The sequence below is a fragment of the Corvus kubaryi genome, unplaced genomic scaffold, assembly GCF_017639235.1.
Source record: "Corvus kubaryi isolate FWS band 111438036 unplaced genomic scaffold, C.kubaryi_AGA036_p1.0 37385, whole genome shotgun sequence".
In the NCBI taxonomy this organism is placed as follows: domain Eukaryota; kingdom Metazoa; phylum Chordata; class Aves; order Passeriformes; family Corvidae; genus Corvus; species Corvus kubaryi.
Window position 1 is genome coordinate 17586654 of NW_024581127.1, and position 17687 is coordinate 17604340.

Here is a 17687-nt window from a genome sequence, read left to right on the forward strand (position 1 = left end):
AATTATGATTGTTAATCAGCATGACAGAAAACAATAATTGCTTGCAAAGAAGCAAAGTATTGAGATGATTAATATAATCTGAAATAAAATGCAGTAGATTAACTTGTTCAAGTGCTGGCTTCTTTCAGGTACGTTACCAAATCAATCATCTGTGGGCCAGAGATTGCTCATACTTTCTGTGTTTGTAGAGTAGGGTGTCTCAGTTGATTTTTATGGGCTTCACTGAATATATTTCTGATATTTATCAGATGAATTGATAACAGTCTGGTAGTGATAGCACCAGATCTCTTCCTCTATCTCTCTGTCTCTCTGCCCTTGCAAGGTTTGTAGAATAAACCCATTTGCATGGCACTGTACCCACTGTAGTTTTTGATCTTGTCCTCACATCATTTGGCAAATAGGACAGTGTGGAAACATCCCTCCCAAATTATTTAATATCTATTCTCACAGTTCTATTACCATTCCAAAATCTTGTATAATTTTTTTTGCATTATTTTATACCTATAATATTTTATATCTGCTGAAACCTGTATTGCCATTACAATTATAGTTAAATATATACATAGAATACTTTAAAAAGAGATAATCCACAAGAAGGTTAGTTAAGGCCTGTTAGATGTCATTGGTCTTTTTAAGAATAGTGTGTGCTGCTAAAAGGCAAGTTACACTGAATGAATTAAGTATTTGTATTTTAAGTTGTATATGGTTTATTTCAAAGTTACTGAGTATGGCTTCTGAAGAGAGGTTCCTGGCAACAATTCTCAGTTTACAATGTGTTTCTTAGGATTCAAGAGCAGGATTATCAGTGCGTGTAAGCTCTGTTACTGGTTGCAGGCATTGAGATAAAGTGAATAACAGAGGACAATTTTTGATTGCTGATCTGTAGTTTCTGAAGCTCTGGCATCTAGATCATACATATAGTCTCAGAATCCTTCTTAGGTTGGATCTAGAATTACTGCTGCTGTAGACTGTGGCAGAAAGGAGAGAGCCCGCTCCCCCTTCACAGTCAGTCGCACTGGTCTGTCACCATACATGAGGTTATGTCCTTGCCAAATGAAAGTCTACAGTGAGTGACTCCCCAAGTCTTTGCATTGAGTCTGTTTTCTCTTTTGGCAATACAGAGTGCTACAGGCTTTGCAGCAATTTATTTCTAAACTGATTTATTATAATTGAGAAGTGATGTTTTACTCTGAACAGCTGTATGAGGATGTTAACAATTTAAGTTTACATTTATGCTGCCAGGAAGAGGGAAAACAAACTGAATTTCAGACTTTTAATGTTCTCTAATAGAACCTACTGTGTGCTTTTTGTGACTGGTACATTCCTTCACCCAAAGCTATTTTGTCTGATGATAAAACCATGAGTGTATGAAGCTTGCACGTTTTTCATCTCTTTTATGACCTTATCTTTTGTGAGCGGCTTCTGTGAAGGTATCCTAACTATAGGAAGCACCTGGTAAACATACATGATATCTATGCCATGATAAGCAGTTGCGAACAAGAAAGTAGATCTGTTGGTTCTGAACTGTTCATTGTTAAAAATACTTTGTTGATTTAGCTGATTGCAAAATACATTATAGAGTGCCTAACAGCTGCTATAATATTCCTAGTCAAGAAAGTTCAATAGTTACATTGTGCGAGACTTTCTGTAAGAGCCTAATACTGATAGGAACAACATGGATTAAAACAGCAGGGTTGAGAAGAACTGCTAACCCATGTGCTTCTTTAAAATACCACAACTACTTGTGGTACAAGCTGATTAAGTACAAATTGGAAAGTCTTTAATTTGTTAAAAAGATTAAAGTGAAATTACTTGTTAATATTCAAGTCTCTCTTTTCCTACTTGTCAGTGTTGTCAGAGAAGTTGGAGTTCTCTCTCTCACATTTCTGGTAATATTTCTCTTTTAACAGTCTTCAGATTTCCTGACCAACTTTACCATCTTGAATTACAGTGAATTGTCTATTGGATAAACATTAGGCTATTTAAACCACATTAAAAAAGCTTGAACTGTTTTTGAAGACAACAGAAACAGTCAATGCTGGTAAGAAATTATAAGGTCAAGATGAAAATTCTATCCACATTACGTACTGAAGTTGTTTGAATAAGACTTTCTTTTTTCCTCTTAGCTAAGCAGTGTTTTGTGTATTCAGCATTTCAGCATAAGTCAGAGATTTGTTTCACCCAACTTTAGCTGACTAAAGATAGGTTCCTAGTCTAAGCTGTATGTTTAAGAAGATGATTCATTTCAGCTCTCTCAGACACCAAGAGGGGTCTCATATCTCAGGCATCCTAGAATAGGATGAATCACTCAGGAGGTTTCTTTCTTCCCTGCCTATAGGAGCATCTACGTAAGTAGTCTGGACTAGTTTAACTTTCAGGCATCTGGGGTTAGAGGTGATAAGTTCTGCCAAAAGTGTAACTTTAATACCAAGTATAGAGAAGTAGTGGAAATTCTCTTAGATTTACTTGCTTCATGACTGAACATAGTTTATGGTATTACATGTGCTTACTCATAAGAGTATTTTTTCATGCAATGATCATTTAAAGGACAGAATTCACTTACCAGGCTTAGTTGCTAAGAAGCAAGTGCCTAAACCTGCCTAAACAGAAGCAGGTTTTGGTTCATTTTAGAGTACTTACCATTGCTTTTATATCACTCTTCAGTGTTGTTGGGAAAAAATTACTTATGCTTTAACTTAAATACAAAATGTAATTGAGCAGCAAAGTAAAGAAAAAGTGTGAGAAAACCCAAAATAATGGGATTAGAAAGGAATCAACAAGTTTGTAGCAAATGGGTAGTATATATAGGCAAAAAGCACTTGATTGGACTTGAAGAAAGAAACAATTAATGTCCTGGATCCAGTTAAATGTCTACACCTGTAAATTGAAGAAAAATGTAATCAGTTCTAAAATAAATATAAAAAAACCAGTCTTATTGAGACTGAAAAGTAGTCAGTGACTGAACAGAAAGAGTAAACAATGGAAAGACAATAAATTCTGAAAGGAAATAAACTCCTTTGTGCTAAACAAATGTTAGCTGCTAAAATAGCTTTAATATGGGGAAAGAAAGGAAAAAAGCTTGAGAGATGTGCTTTGTTATCAGCTCTTCTGCTAAGCCTCCTTTTGGCTTTTTAAAGTTGCAGTGTCTCCAGCACCAAATGGATTGTCTTGATTGCCTATTTCAGTCTGACCTTGATGCTCAGCTGAGCCTGGGATAGACTTCACTCCCTGGTGGATTCAGAAATTGACAGTGATGTACCATTTTTTGGTTTCACAAGCAGATTGGAGTAGTGTGGGGGAACAGGAGAAATCAGTGTGGTATTTCAGGTGTATAATGCATGCACTTGGCAGTTGGGAATAATAGAAAATATCAATGAAAATACTTAGGAATACTTCTAGATGCAAAGCAAATTTTTCCTTAATGTAAATTCTACATTTTATCTACTCTATTTGCACAAGACATGCATCAATTCATGAAAACTTGACTATGAGAAGCACATGACAATATACTTCATGGAACACTGAAAAAGGAAGTTAATGGAAAGTGAAGTCATCTGCTAACATACATTTTCAGATCTTTCCTCATCTCCCAAACACTTAATTACCGTGTACTATAGTTTGTGTACCTTAGCTGTTGCTCTGTCCTTTTGCTTTTCAGCACAATCTTTTCACGTAACTTTGTCCTCTTTTAATTCTAATAATTTAATTTGTTTGATATTCTGGTTAGTTGCACTGATTGGAAGAATGCTGAAATTTGCAGGCTAACACCAGGGTGGTATATATTATAACCTGGAAAAGCATAATATTTTGGATAGTTATCCAATTATCTGTGCTTCTTCTCTGTCTAGAAGAATTACTATTTCTAAATTTTGCTGTTACTGTTCTGATTTAGTACATACAGCTCTATTATATACAGTGGAAGAAAAACATTTGCATTCTATACAAAGAACATTCTAAGGACTTTCTACATTGGTTATACATCTTGAGTTAGAAAACAAGAATTGCCCTTGTTGTGAAATGCTTTCCAACATTTTTGAGAAAACTGGAGTTGATCTTGCTAGGTTTCAACTTAAGAAAAATTTCCTTTGTGTCTCTCCAATGAAAGACAATTTTTTGCTGCTTTAAGTAGCTATGAATGTAGAAAAATGAAGGTAAAATTATCCAGTAGGTTCTTCAGTCCACCCAAAGAAAGCAGAGGTCTGATTACTACAAAGTAACTATAGAAATGTTAATCCAAAGTAGGCTAGTTGCTTAAAAACAAATAATTGCTAAAACTGCTTAGCAGAAACTTGATAGCTTTTTCAGCACATGAGTATTTAGGACTTTCTTCTGAAAGGTAACTTCAGATTGAACTGAACCATATGAACTTCAAATGCCTGGCTACAGTTTTACAGTCAACACAAAAATTATACTAGGTTTTTTTGTTGTATTCAAGTTTTATTTTACACACTACCAGTGCCTCTGAATATTCTGGACTATGTTTTTAGTACCACAAGTACACTGAACTGTAGTTTTGTAATCAAACTCTGGAGTGATTATAGTATTGTGTTTGTGTGAGTAGTAGTTTATCAGGCTCTTGTACTTCATATTTGAGAAGATGTGTTTTATGAATGCAAGGAAGAATATATTATTACAAGACATTACATGTGCATATGAAATTAATACTTTATAGTGTTTGTATATATTCATGTACTTGAAAACTCCAGGTCACAATCTTATCTGGTATAAATATAGCTCCAGTGATAACGTATGGGGATCTGGCATAGTTTGTTGTAATCACATTTCTTTACCTATGTTGCTAATTAAAGCTTTTGTTATCATGAGTGGGGAAAAAATTTCAAGTTACTGCTTAATTGCTGTGCTTTTTGCTCTTTCTTGATCTCCTGTTGTTAAATCAACAAAGGGTCTGATTTTCCAGTTTGTAAAATACACAGTATTTGTTTTTCTAGTGCTGTCACTTTTTTTGTGGTAGACCATTTATGAACAAGTGTCCTTCAAGTTTGATAAAAAAAATTAAACCATAATCAGTCCTATTTGAAGTAGTTAATAGTGTAGATTTGAGTTTTTCTTTCTGTTCTTCTTGTGTCTTCCTATGCTTGAGTTTCTTAGATAGGTTAGTATTAAAAAAAAAAAAAAAATCTACAAATGCATAAAATCCCAACCTGGAAAAGCCTTTAGAGATGTCACTTAATGTATTACTGTGGCCAGAGTGTTTTGTGTTAATACCTGAACCCCTCATCCTCAGTGTAGTTTTCATAGTGGTTATTTCAAAGTATTTTTGCATGGAGCTTAGTGTATTTTTTTACCTGAAATAACTGCACTTTCAACAAGCAGTTCTTCAAATAAAAATTAAATGGTCATCTCTAAAAATTTAACCTTATCATAGTTTTCTGTGTGTCCTGTATATGACCTTGTGGTGGGTAGTAACAGAGGACAGACAGACATTTTCAGGTACTTCTGGATGGTGAAAATGTGAAAATTCATCAGAAACGTAGCATTTCTTTAAATAAAGCTTGATAGAGAGAAAATTACTTTAGGGACCTGCTGGTATATTATGTCTTTAAGGGCAAATTCCTTAAATGCTGAAATATCATGGATTAGCTTTCCACTAGTTGTGTGAAAAAGCAAAATGTTTAGTGGACCATATTTTGGTTTTGAGTGTCATTTATCTGCAGCGCATAAGAAACATTTAGGTGTCAATTGAAGAAAACCCATGACTGAAAGCATATGTTCCTGGGGGGTCACAGCCGATTTCTTTCTCTCCTTTGTGCATACAGACTCGGGGACTTTATGTGCTTTGGTTTACAGAATTAGGTGCAAGTTGTGCTTCTGTTTTTTAAGCATATGGAGTAAACACTGTTTTCCAAGATTTTCTCTACATGGAACTTGGATGTACTGGATACTCGGGGCTTCTTTCAGTCAGTGGGAGCTCGCAAACGTTTACATATCTAATATTTTTTAAAATTTTCTCTCTGTTTATAGACGTGTATGCTTTCACTCAGTCATGTAAGCAGTTTGGATATTATAGGAGCTCTGCTTAAAAGTCACTATTGAAATATGTCAATACTGTATTTTTTGATGGGTTTTTTTAGGCAAGGAAGAAGGCATCCAGGAGGCAGCAGAATCTGATGGTGACGCAAGGTCAGAGAAACCAGGGCAGCTTGCTGTGGAGACTGAAGATTGGGATGGGCCAGGTAGGGAAAAACATCTGAAAGCCAAGAGAAATTTCTTGAACTAGACTTCAGTATTTGTTAATTTCATTATTTTAGTAGATTGTTATGCTTTGCATTTATTTTTAATGGATTATCTCTTTTATGATCCAGGATACCGACTGGTAAGTACTAAGATGAAATTCTTGGGTAAAAAAAAAAATGGCTTTGGTTATACCATTTTGTAAATTGTTAAACATAATATGCCTTATGCATTGATGTAAAGGAAAATGTTCTTGCTGCTTAGAATTTTAGGATTAAAATGTATCAGTAAATTCTTTCTTCCATGGTTGAATTAAGGGAGAAGCACTTCTGCTCTGTTTTCTGAGATCAGAAGACCACCCAGATGCTTTGGTCTCTTCTCAAGCTTTGTGCCAACATTTAGCATCATGTTTAGCTGAACAAATAGGCGTGATGTCTCCTAACATTTTCAAGGACTTTTTTTACCTGTTTGAGCCTGATAGAAATCATTTAACACACCTGGTCATTGGTTTCAGTGGAAAGAGAAACTCAGACTTCAGTCAATGAAGCAATAGAACTTCACATTAAAACAGTAATTCAAGGTAACATTTTCTACTGTGTAAGTGAAGATGGTGCAAGCATAACATTGCTAAGATGTAATGGTAATATGGCAATACTTTCAAGTATCTGTTCAATATAAATATGTAAAACCTCTGTACTGTAAAAGAACCTAAGGCAAAGGGGTAAATTGTATTTCTCAATTAGGCAATTCTGCAGTTGAATGCAGTGTTTTCACGGGCATGGACTTGGGAATAGGCCTTAAAAATCCATTATATTGACCATAATTTAATAAAACTGTTGCAAAATGTGCATCTGAAGCCAAACACACTCTAGCAATAGTTGTATCTCTTATGGAAATTTTCCCTCAAAAGGATGAGCACATCAGAAGAGAGTTCCAGAACCATTCTATCAATAATTTATAATGCAACAATAATATTTCATTAGAAAAATTCCTATATTTCAATTACATTTTCATCCTTGCTTGATTTTGCAAATTACTGTATGCTCTTCATGAAGAGGAGAACAAAACTAATGGCAATTTTCTGAAATCAGTAGCTGGAAAATACAGTGCAAACAAAAATGAAGACATAGTGTATCTAATTATTGTGATAGCATTTAAAATGTTGTTCATGATAATACACAACTTGATATTCTATATAAAGCACTATGGTGTTATATGGAAACAAGGTTTAGTATTACACTACTGTACATGTAAAATAATGCAAAATATATATGTAGATGTAGCAGAATGGCCTTTTTTAGCTGCATAGCAGATTTAAAGGGTGTCAGTACTTACCATATGACTTGTTTTTAATTTCATTATAAATAAAGTCTGAAATTTCTAATTTTTTGTTGCATTTTTTAGTGTATTTCAGCATAGTTGAATATGCTTTTTGTGGCTGTTACTGCTTTTTATATATGCTGCCTTATTCAGAGGTTTCTGAGGTCTTTTATGGCACTGTGGAGTAAAAGGAGATCTTTTCATTTGGTTGGGAAAAAATTCAGTTAAACAGTAGGATGTGTGTACTTCTTGTCATATTTATTGATAGCTTTGACATGGAATAAGATGGAAATCAAAGCTGAATGTGGGAAAATTTCTTTTGACTTCTGAAAACTGATGACCACCAGTATCAGTATCTGTATTTTATTTAAATATTGATTCTTTACAAGGGTATAATCCGTATGAAAAAAGGAATGGGTGTATACCACATCCCATGCTCTCCGTCATGCATGAAATGAAGTTGGTTACTATTGACATGGAAAAAGAAGCAATCGACAGAAGATCATTTTCAACCACGCAGTACAAAGATAACGTCTTTCAGTTTTTTGGAAAAAAACACAAAGCATGAAATATTCTGCTTATTTAGGAACATATTTTAGTACAGCACAAACAGAGCCATTGAAAACTTTGATTCAACTTTACCACCTGTCAGTAGAGGCACAACCTCAAAGGGCAGATGATGATACATTCGTTGTTATCTGAGCTGTCTCTGGTCTCCATACCTTCTCTGGTAAGGAAAGTCTCTGAGAGGTGGAGCCTCTCAGAATCCAGCAACTGTGTTCTGCATGATACAAGTTGCTGTCAACTGATAATGTGAGCTGTGACAACTCAGGAATTTATATAAATAGTAGAGCTGTTTTGTTATTTTAATATTTTATGTCTTTTTTTAGCACTAAGGGAACATATTGTGACTTTCAGAGCCAGTACTTGCCAGGAACTGAAAAATTAAGCTTCTGGCATTAATTAGAGTTTTATTTTGTTTGAAAATTTGCATTGTTAAATGGTTCACATGCATTCTTAAGTCTTTGTAATTAGAATATCCTTATGAACAAAAATCTAAAGTTAAATGTGCTGTAGCTTCAAAGAGTTTCTGCAGAAGCAATATTTCAGATCACAGATTCTTGTGACCTTCACTGACCATCAGGGAATGTCAGAGATACTGCCTACTCTGTGTAACCACTTTGAGGGTTACCTGAATGTTTTCCAACTACCCTCAGTTTTCACTGTTCTTATCTTCAGTTTTTAAAAATTCCTATTCAGTGAAACTGCTCTGAAATAATGGAAGCTGAGGTCAATAGAGTATGTATAAACACACAGTGAAGGACCTGATCCTTTTTATTATAGCCAACAGGAAAAGTCCAAGGAATAGAAAGAGTCTGAACAGCAAGACTGGTTTAAATGCATTTTATGTAAAAAGAGTTCATTTTTAAATGGGGGAGCAGAGTTCATTTTATGGCTTTATATATGCTGTTTGCCTTGGTACATGGAGATCCATAGTTCTACAGCCTTTGTATTATTGTTAGGATGTCAGTGCATGTGAGGGCAGTGCTTTAACACATAACGAACAGAAAGGTCTCCTACATGGCTTCTACAGATCACCCAGGACATTTAGGGAATACGACCATTCCGATTTCTACTGGATGTATGTTTCATGCTTCCATAGCAGAACTTCCTTAAAATCTCTGAAAATTTTAGATACCTGGCACCTCAAGTAAAATATTGTTAAGCCAAATCTAAGGAAAATATATATTGTATGGCATCTTGAAAGATAAATTGTTTATAGATTTGGAAATGAATGCTTGTTTATCATTATCCAGTGGTCATACTTGCAGTGGTGGATATACTTGTCGTTATAAGAGACAGCAAATATGAACTCTATCACAAAGGAGAAAAGGTTTTAATTAAGAAGTATGAATTATAACTTGGAAGTGTTTAAGAACAATTTTTTAGACTTACCGAAAGCTATAATAAAAGTGGAGGAAATGTTGATACTACCTAGAAAAGAATTAAAAAAAAAAAGAAAAATCCAAGTGGATGTAACCAGATGCTAGGAACTATGACACCAGGCTGAAAGGAAAAAAAAAGAGAAAAGAAAAAAATCACCCTAAAAATCTATCAGTAGCTTCATTAATAACAGTAAGATGACATTTTAAAATGTGGTAAGAAAAAAATAATTAGAAAATTGGTATTGATCTATTACAAGCCATGACTCAATAGTTAGAGGGGACAGGTAAAAGGGTAATGTAATTATTTCTAGTCTGCTTAAAACATTTGTGCTGGAAAGCCTATTTGACTGTAGGTGATGACTATACTTCTGTACTACCTAATTTAAGCAGTCTGGTGGTTTGAAATTGACTTTTTTAGGAGCTAGATGACCCAGATCTAGTGATCAACTTCAGTTTAAAAAAATTTTTGACATGATTTCTCAAATGTGTTGAAAACCAGTAAAGGTTAGTGTGGGTAGTTACAGACCTCTGTACACATGGCAGTGGTCCCACTGGAAATAAGGAGATAAGTGATGTAAGATGCTTTTATTGAGAGAGGGTTAGTCAGAATGCCAATCTCTATAGGCTTATAGAAAAAAATATGTCTTGTAAAACCAACATAATATGTAATGTGACCTAAAGTATATTTAGTTACTTGCAATATGTTTAAAATTTTTAAAAAAGCTGAATAATGGATAGATATTGCTATTGGTAGACCTGAATGACTTGCCATGTTAGCTGCTGCAAAATTTCAGTTTCAGTGCAATTAAATTTAAAGTTATGGGCTTATAAGAAGGTAATAAATATTTTGATAGAATTGTTAAAGTTGTAAAAGATCTGTAGGAGCATCAGAAAGTAGGGTCTCTGAAAAAATCTTGAGATCTAGTGAACTGGGGTTGAGCCCACAAGAAGGAGTTGTGGCTATAGGGTATGTTTTGGTTCTCAGATTACTTTGCTTGTCTGATCAGCAGTCTTGTTTGATGCTGAAACAGGGTTCTGTGACCTGCTGTCACACTTCAAGAGTGATGTTAAAATTTTTAGCAGGTTTAGAGAAGAGCCACTAGAATGTTGAAAGGACTGGTATGATGGAAGAGTCTAGGTCCTTTCCCTATTTATTTTATCAAAGATATATTGAAGTTATATTAAAGGGCAATCTGATTACAAACTACTTTAAATTCAGAGAGAAAATCTGATAACCATGGGCACCTCTTTCTAGCAAAGTATCAGAAGATTAAATGGATGTTGAAGATCCACAGTTTCAGACACAAAGAATGGATTTTAGTGCTTAAAAAGTCATTATTGAAACATTTTATGAAAAGTCACTTATCTGTCATTAGAAATATTTGCATTCAGAATGAGATACTTTCCTAAAGAGCATCATCAAGTTCTGTGGCAAACACTGGACTTCTAAAATGAGAGAGATTTCACTGGGGCAGAAATTTGACTGACTGACCATTATAGTTCCTTGTAACTTAAATGAAATTAATAAATGAGTATACTATCTATTGCTTTTATAAATACTGTACCATTTGGATGCATTTATAATGAATAAGTAGAAGCAGTCCTCCATATAAGCAATTCTCAATTTTTATTACTTCAGTAACTGTTTATTAAAGCTATGTTAAGAAGGATAACTTCTCCGTGCTTTTCTCTATTCTGTAATTCTCAATTACCCTGTAGTGATAAAACAGTAGAGTTGGAGACATCATATACCTATTCTGTAATATACAAGGGAAGGTTTTTTCCCTGTAGACAGATGGGACACAATTTTCCGGTACTGACTAAGCCAGTAAGTTTTTCCAAATCCACTGCACTATCCTGTGTGCCCCATTCTTTTGATTTTCTTCCCGCAGTTCCAAAAAACAATGAGTGTTTCAGCCACAGGTGAAGTTGTATCTGGATTTTAAGATGGAAAAATATTGTCTGTCACCAGTTGAGGAACTAAGTATAGGGCATTTACAAAGGTGAAATTAATGCCACTCAGAAAAGTCTTGGTCCTAAGGAAGAATTGATATCTTTCTTCTTGTCCTTATTCCTTATGTGAGCTCTTACTTTTATAGTTGTAAAAGTGCATGGCTTTTTTGTGGAATATGTGGTTTTATGTGGCTAGCTTGAAAGTCACTCTCAGAAGTTCTTTTGAATTGTACCTGAATTCTGCTTAGAAAGTGAGAAAATGTGATTTGTCCATGTCCAAAATAGAAAAAAAAACCCCAAACCAAAAACCCACCCCCCACCATGCAGTGTAAAATAAGACCTAAGAACAGTATGGTTTCTTTTAATTACTCTTACAGGTTGGTATTTTTCTTAAGATTTATCAGAAACTTTAAGAAAAATAGTATGCTGGAAATTAAACAGCACTTTAAAATGATGTTACATTGAGCTATGCTGCTGTTAATATTTAATAGAAGATAGAAACAGGCTTTCATGTGAATTCTTGTGTATTGCTTTAGTGAGTTATAGATCAGAAAAGTTGTAGTAAACATTGGATATGCCAGGTTCACATTTTTACCTGCTATAAAAGGTAGTTTGAAAAGCTTTTCTTTATAGATTTCCTGTAACCATTCATAAGAATCACTGCAAATATGCATTGATTGTTGGGTTTACTCTGCATTATTTAGTAATACTATAAAAAGTTTGGGTTACAAAGCAGAGCTGTATAATATAGAGTGGAACTGTTGGTAGACCACTGCAAGATGGAAACAGACATTAATGATAGCCTTCCCCTCACACACACCTTTTTTTTTTACTTTTCTTTTTCTTTTTTTCCTTTTTTTTTTTTTCTTTCTTTCTTTTTAAACCAGTCCTAAGAAGGACTTGGAGATTACTGTCCTGATTTTGTTTCCTTTTTGATTGGGGAAATGTGGTAGATATAAGATCTTGGAAATGCTATTTGATGTAAATTAACAAAAATCCATGAAACATAGTTAGCCATAGATATAGTCTGACAGTAAGAAGAATATTGTGAAGAAGCAGAGGAAATCATAGAACGACTGTGTGTTACTCTGACAGTGAATCGGTATTATCTCTGCTATCAGATAATGCAGTTATCATTAATTTTCACATTTGCATTTCAATCTTTGGAAGGAAATGACTCTTGCCGGATGAAGATAAGAGCTCTGTACCACTATAATGAACCATCATTTTATCCCGATGCTTTGTATCCATATGAAAATGAGTCTGGGTGGTGTGGTATGTGAGGAGGGGGTGGGGGGAGGGGTCACAGAAACATTATAACAAAGTGTCAAAAATCACTACAGACTTTTGGAACCCTTAATGAAACAAGAGGCAGTCTAAATAAATCTTCTGTAGTGAAGTGGATGTTGGATTAAAAGCAGAGAGCTGGGCTCCCAGGCTCCAGGGGTTGGGAGGGAACCTTATTGAAACAGGGAAGGATTTCTGTGGATATTGATCTGTTTTCCATCAACAATTTGGAACTAGGAGGAGGCCATTTGGACATAGAATAACAAATGTAAGGGTCTAAGAGGCATTGAGTTAACCTTTGCACTGCAGGTCTTGTTTTGACACTTGAATTCTGTTAAGGGAGGTGCAAATGCTCGTGGGCTGCTGTCTTTGTAGTTTGAGTTATGGTACTGGAGCTGTTTTAAGTGGTTACCACACCTGTGTATTAAACGCAGGGGTTTAGGTAATTATCAGTCTTGTGTATAGAATTCAAGGACTGTAGTTCTTTTTCATGCATAGCCCCTGAAACTCGATCTGCAGACTTCTGCATCATTCCATTTTAGCTCTGATTGACTAATACCATTGTTACTGAAATATACTTGCACTATATTCAACTTGTTTAACCTTTATGTGTCTGTAACAGACTTCACTGTACATAATTTAGACTCACTGCCAAATGTCTTCTAAAAACAGGAACTCTTGAGCTTTGTCCTGCTGCCCCATTTTTTGTAACAAAAGCTGAGTTTCTTAGATCATGAAATGATTGTAAGAACTGGTATTTAAATATATGATATTTAAAAAGTAATTTTTAGTGTGTAACTCTGCACCATTTATAGGAGCACCAGGATGTCAATCTTGGTGTGACCAGCTGGGATTGATGAATTATTCTGTTGGCTGTAGCAGCAGCTGCTTTCTCTTGCAGATCTTTCTCAGGTCTCACCTCTCTCTTCTTACATGATGAGAGTCTTCACTTCATAATGAGAAGATGCAGGTCGAAGAAGCAGAAGAAAAAATATGCTACTCCTGTGTTAATATATTCAGTAGTGACAGAAGTGGAGTACTAAATAAGTGTTAAAATAGTCCCTGTCATGATTTTGGTTGAGGCCAGTAGACACTCTTCCCAGGTAGCTCCCAAGGTACAGAAGCTGCAGCATAGCAGGGAACATTCTCCAGAGGTAGTTTGTGTGCTGTCACCTGATTAAAGGCTAAGGAAGTCTCCCAGCACACAAACATGGCTGTACTTGGCCTCTGTGCCCAGAGCTGTTCTTTGCCACATGTAACAGACCTTTTATGCATGTCTAACAGACATACTTAGTACAGAAGTTGGCTTCAAGGCAGTTGATCCTGTTGATGGACTGCTCCCTGTATGGGCCTGAAGGATGAGAATGTGAGAGTGGCTGGGTGAATTCTCATGGAAGTAGCAGCCAAACCTTTGCTGTCATCTTTCCCATGATCAGTTTTGACTTTTCTAGGAAAGAGGTTGTTGCATGACCTACACTGACCCTGTGTAATAGATGGGGAGAAATGTTACTTAGGGTCACACCTGACAAAATGAAATTCTGCCCTCTAGCCAAAAATAGTGGTCACCAAGGTTTTAAGAGAAAATTGAGGTGTAAAATAATTACTCTAAAATCATGTGAATAGGCAGTAATAAATTTTGAAAACTAAGACATACTTCTTGTTATGATGTCACTTGCTGTGGTGACTTCTGTAGTACCCCTTTCATAATGCAATGTTCAAATATTGCAGGATTCTGTAAACCTGGAGACATGGATTGTCTCATTTGACTTGCCTAAAATACCAAAAGCAGTGCCTTCATCACTGAATACTGGAGCTCTTGTCATGCATTCCAACTGTTTTTTCAGTTGGGATGCCATTTCCTTATCATTATATTATTAACATAATATTATAAATACTATATTATTATATCTTAATATTATTAGTATATAATTGTGTTATTGTTAGCATATATATATGTGAATTTAATTTCAAAATCAGTTGCTGTAGAAATGAGCCTAGTTTAGAAGTACCATCTTATAGGATGAGGTAAAAGCAATTTAAAACAGCAATGAGATAAAAAAATGAACAGTTCCAGCAACAATCCTAATAACAACAGTGTATGTAAGAGAGGGCGTTTTACACAGAAAATGCTCATCGATGCGGCACAACCCCAAGACAAAGAACAAAATGGCCAGCACACCCTCCATGTGCCACCTTTTCTTCCCAACCACAAGCCATGCCCTCCTTGGAAGTGAGGATCCCTTACTTCCACCCCGCAGTGATGATGTGCATGGTACAGAAAAACAATGTGGACACGCACACATGACTCCAGGCTGTGCAAAATTAACCCTGTCCTTGGCCAAAACTAGGAAAACTAGGTGGGCTTGAAAATGATACGGTACGTTCCTAAATTCCTTTGTACTTCTGTATATCCAGCATGAGGCAAGAACATCGGCCTGACTTCTAAAAGTCATTGAACTCCAAATGGAAGGTGATACATATTTGAAATGTATTCTGTTTTGACTGGCATTTACGTTTCAAGCACAAAAGACTTCTTGTTCTCTGAAAAAAGTTGATAGCTGGGAAAGGCATGTGCAAAGGAAGAATCATCAGATTCACTAGGTACTTCACTTTGGACATGATATGCTATATAGTGGATATTCTGTAAAGTACAAATCCCCGTAGGTCACGCAGTGAAGGACTCCTAGGCTATGGAATTCTGCAGGGAATCAATGAACATCTGCACTACAATACATTGTTTCTTGTAGTTTCATGCACCAAGGGACCTGCAGAGACTGGCAGAACGCTTTGCACTTTTCAGCTGTCTCCACTGTAGTTTGGCCATAAAGGCAATATTACACCGTGGTAATTGCAGGAAACAGTGTCTGGTTTTGGAAGCATATTGGGTGAGAATCAAAAGGGACATGTAGTCGGTCCACAAGTGTTTTGTTCTTTGTTGCGTTTTTCCTGTTAGCTAAGATTATTGCATTTGGAATACTGCATGGCAACACTGGCTCAAACAACTGAAGGATGGATGTGTCAGTATATTGAACCGTACGCACAACACAGCGTTATTTAATGCATTTAAGGTGTAGTCCAGTAGTTGGATACGAATACCTACTGAGAGATGCTAGTGACTTTATTTCTTAAATTGGCAGGTTTCAGTGATGAATTCTGTGTTCAGCAAAATAAAGTATTTTGATTTTCAAAGTCCAGCGTCCTTTTAAACCCTCAAAAGCTGCTTTATTTACTCTCTCTTAAGAAATCATAAAATAAAAGTTGGAATAATATAAATAAAACAACAAAAAAAATTATCACCAGGAGCCATTGTACCTCCTATCAAAAGAACTAACTTTTGCTGAGAGTAAAAAATTTAATGTGATGTGATACTGTATTTACTCACAAAATTGCACAGTTCAGGAAGGTTCAGAGTGAGAAAAGGAAACTGGATTTTATGGTCATGGAACTGGAACTAAGGGCGAAGTCCTCTCTCGGTTTTGACCTTGACTTTCTGTGTTTAGTTCAGTGAGACCAGCTTAGCACACATTTGGGTTTAGGTTTAATTGCCACATTTCATTTTTAAGATGCTTTACCATTGCATTCTCAAAAGGAGGATATGAATTGAATAGTAGATCTTATTTTCTCTCCTTGATTTAGGCTTCAGACAATGATATGTGAAAATGATCTTTGTAAAGTAAAGTAGTGGTCATCATACAGAAATGCTGCAATAAACTCTCTTATGCAATCACTCAGCACTTACTCGCCAACATGGCAAAAGTAAGAATGGTCGTCTTAATATCATCAGACCTCACTACAGAATGTGTAGTTCTTTAAACATGTTCTAATGGAATCTGTGAGAAACTCCAGAATCAAATATTCAGAAGTATGGTCCAGGGTTAAAACTGGTAAGATATTTGGGTAGGCAGAAGTAATAATGGTTAAAAGCCTGTGATTGGAAAGCTGTAACTCTTTGTTTTTCCTGCAGTCAGCTGATTACCTTAGACATTCTAAAATAGCTGTGTAGAGGACATTGTGTTCCTACCCCTTCTCACCCTGACAAAGATTTCGGAGCTTTCTGAGTGTGCTCTTTAATTTTAAGGGTTGTTTCCAAAAACTATTTTTAAGCTATAGCATATTAAATCATATTAATGTGGAAGGTGCTTGCATATGCCTGTTTTGGTAGTGTGGGCAGCCAGTCCAGTGTATATACTGCATCTTTTATGATATGTTACAGAAAAAATGAATCACTTTGTCCCACCATAGCTTACTCTTTCCCTTTGCTCCCCTTAATGTTTCAGGACTTTTAAACTACGTATTCAAGTTGAAAAACCCAAACAGCGGTATCTGACTTCATAACATATTTTTGGGGATTAGAGGTAGAAAAACTTTACAGTATTTTACGTAACTTTGTTTTAAGTAAATATTGCAGGATTACACATTGCCTTATGTATTTTACAAAACAATATTGTCTGATACATTTCAAAGATTAAACTATAAAAATCCTATTTTACTGAGAGAAAGTACTCAGGTTGGGCTTGTTCAGGTCTGTGCTGCTCTGATTTTATGGCAGTATAATTGCGTTGATTTAAAAGCTGCTTCATCAGCACGAACCCACAATGATGGACTATTTTGGATAATTTAGAAAGATAATATAATGTATACACTAGGGACATACTGTTCCAGAATGTTTTGTGTATGCATTTTGGGCTGGGTGGTTCTTAAAGGAGACTGAATTTCAAATTACATCATTGTATGAAAAAAAACCTTCATTAAGTTATCTGAACTTTGATACTTACAGTGTGATGCCAAAATTACTTATCAGTTCATAAATCTTTGGCTTGCATATATAAATAGATACTAGTTCTCATAAAAAAAAAAAATGAGACTATCTGGAAAGCAGTCATGATACACATCCAGTCAGAGTTTTCTTAAGTTGACCACAGTCCAATTTTCAGGGCTTGTGTAATGCAGCATTGTAAATGCTTCATGTAATTTGTTGTCATCTGATAA

The 17687-nt window shown here is 35.4% G+C and overlaps 1 protein-coding gene across 2 annotated transcripts in view; it reads left to right on the forward strand.

Moving 5' to 3' along the window:
* The window catches only part of ZFPM2 (zinc finger protein, FOG family member 2), a 307976-nt gene that overhangs the window by 67018 nt on the left and 223271 nt on the right, over positions 1-17687 (forward strand). For both annotated transcript variants that reach the window (XM_042036069.1, XM_042036070.1), the window contains one exon: positions 6093-6194. In XM_042036069.1, the coding sequence (XP_041892003.1) occupies positions 6093-6194 (102 nt within the window). The remainder of the gene's footprint in view (positions 1-6092; positions 6195-17687) is intronic.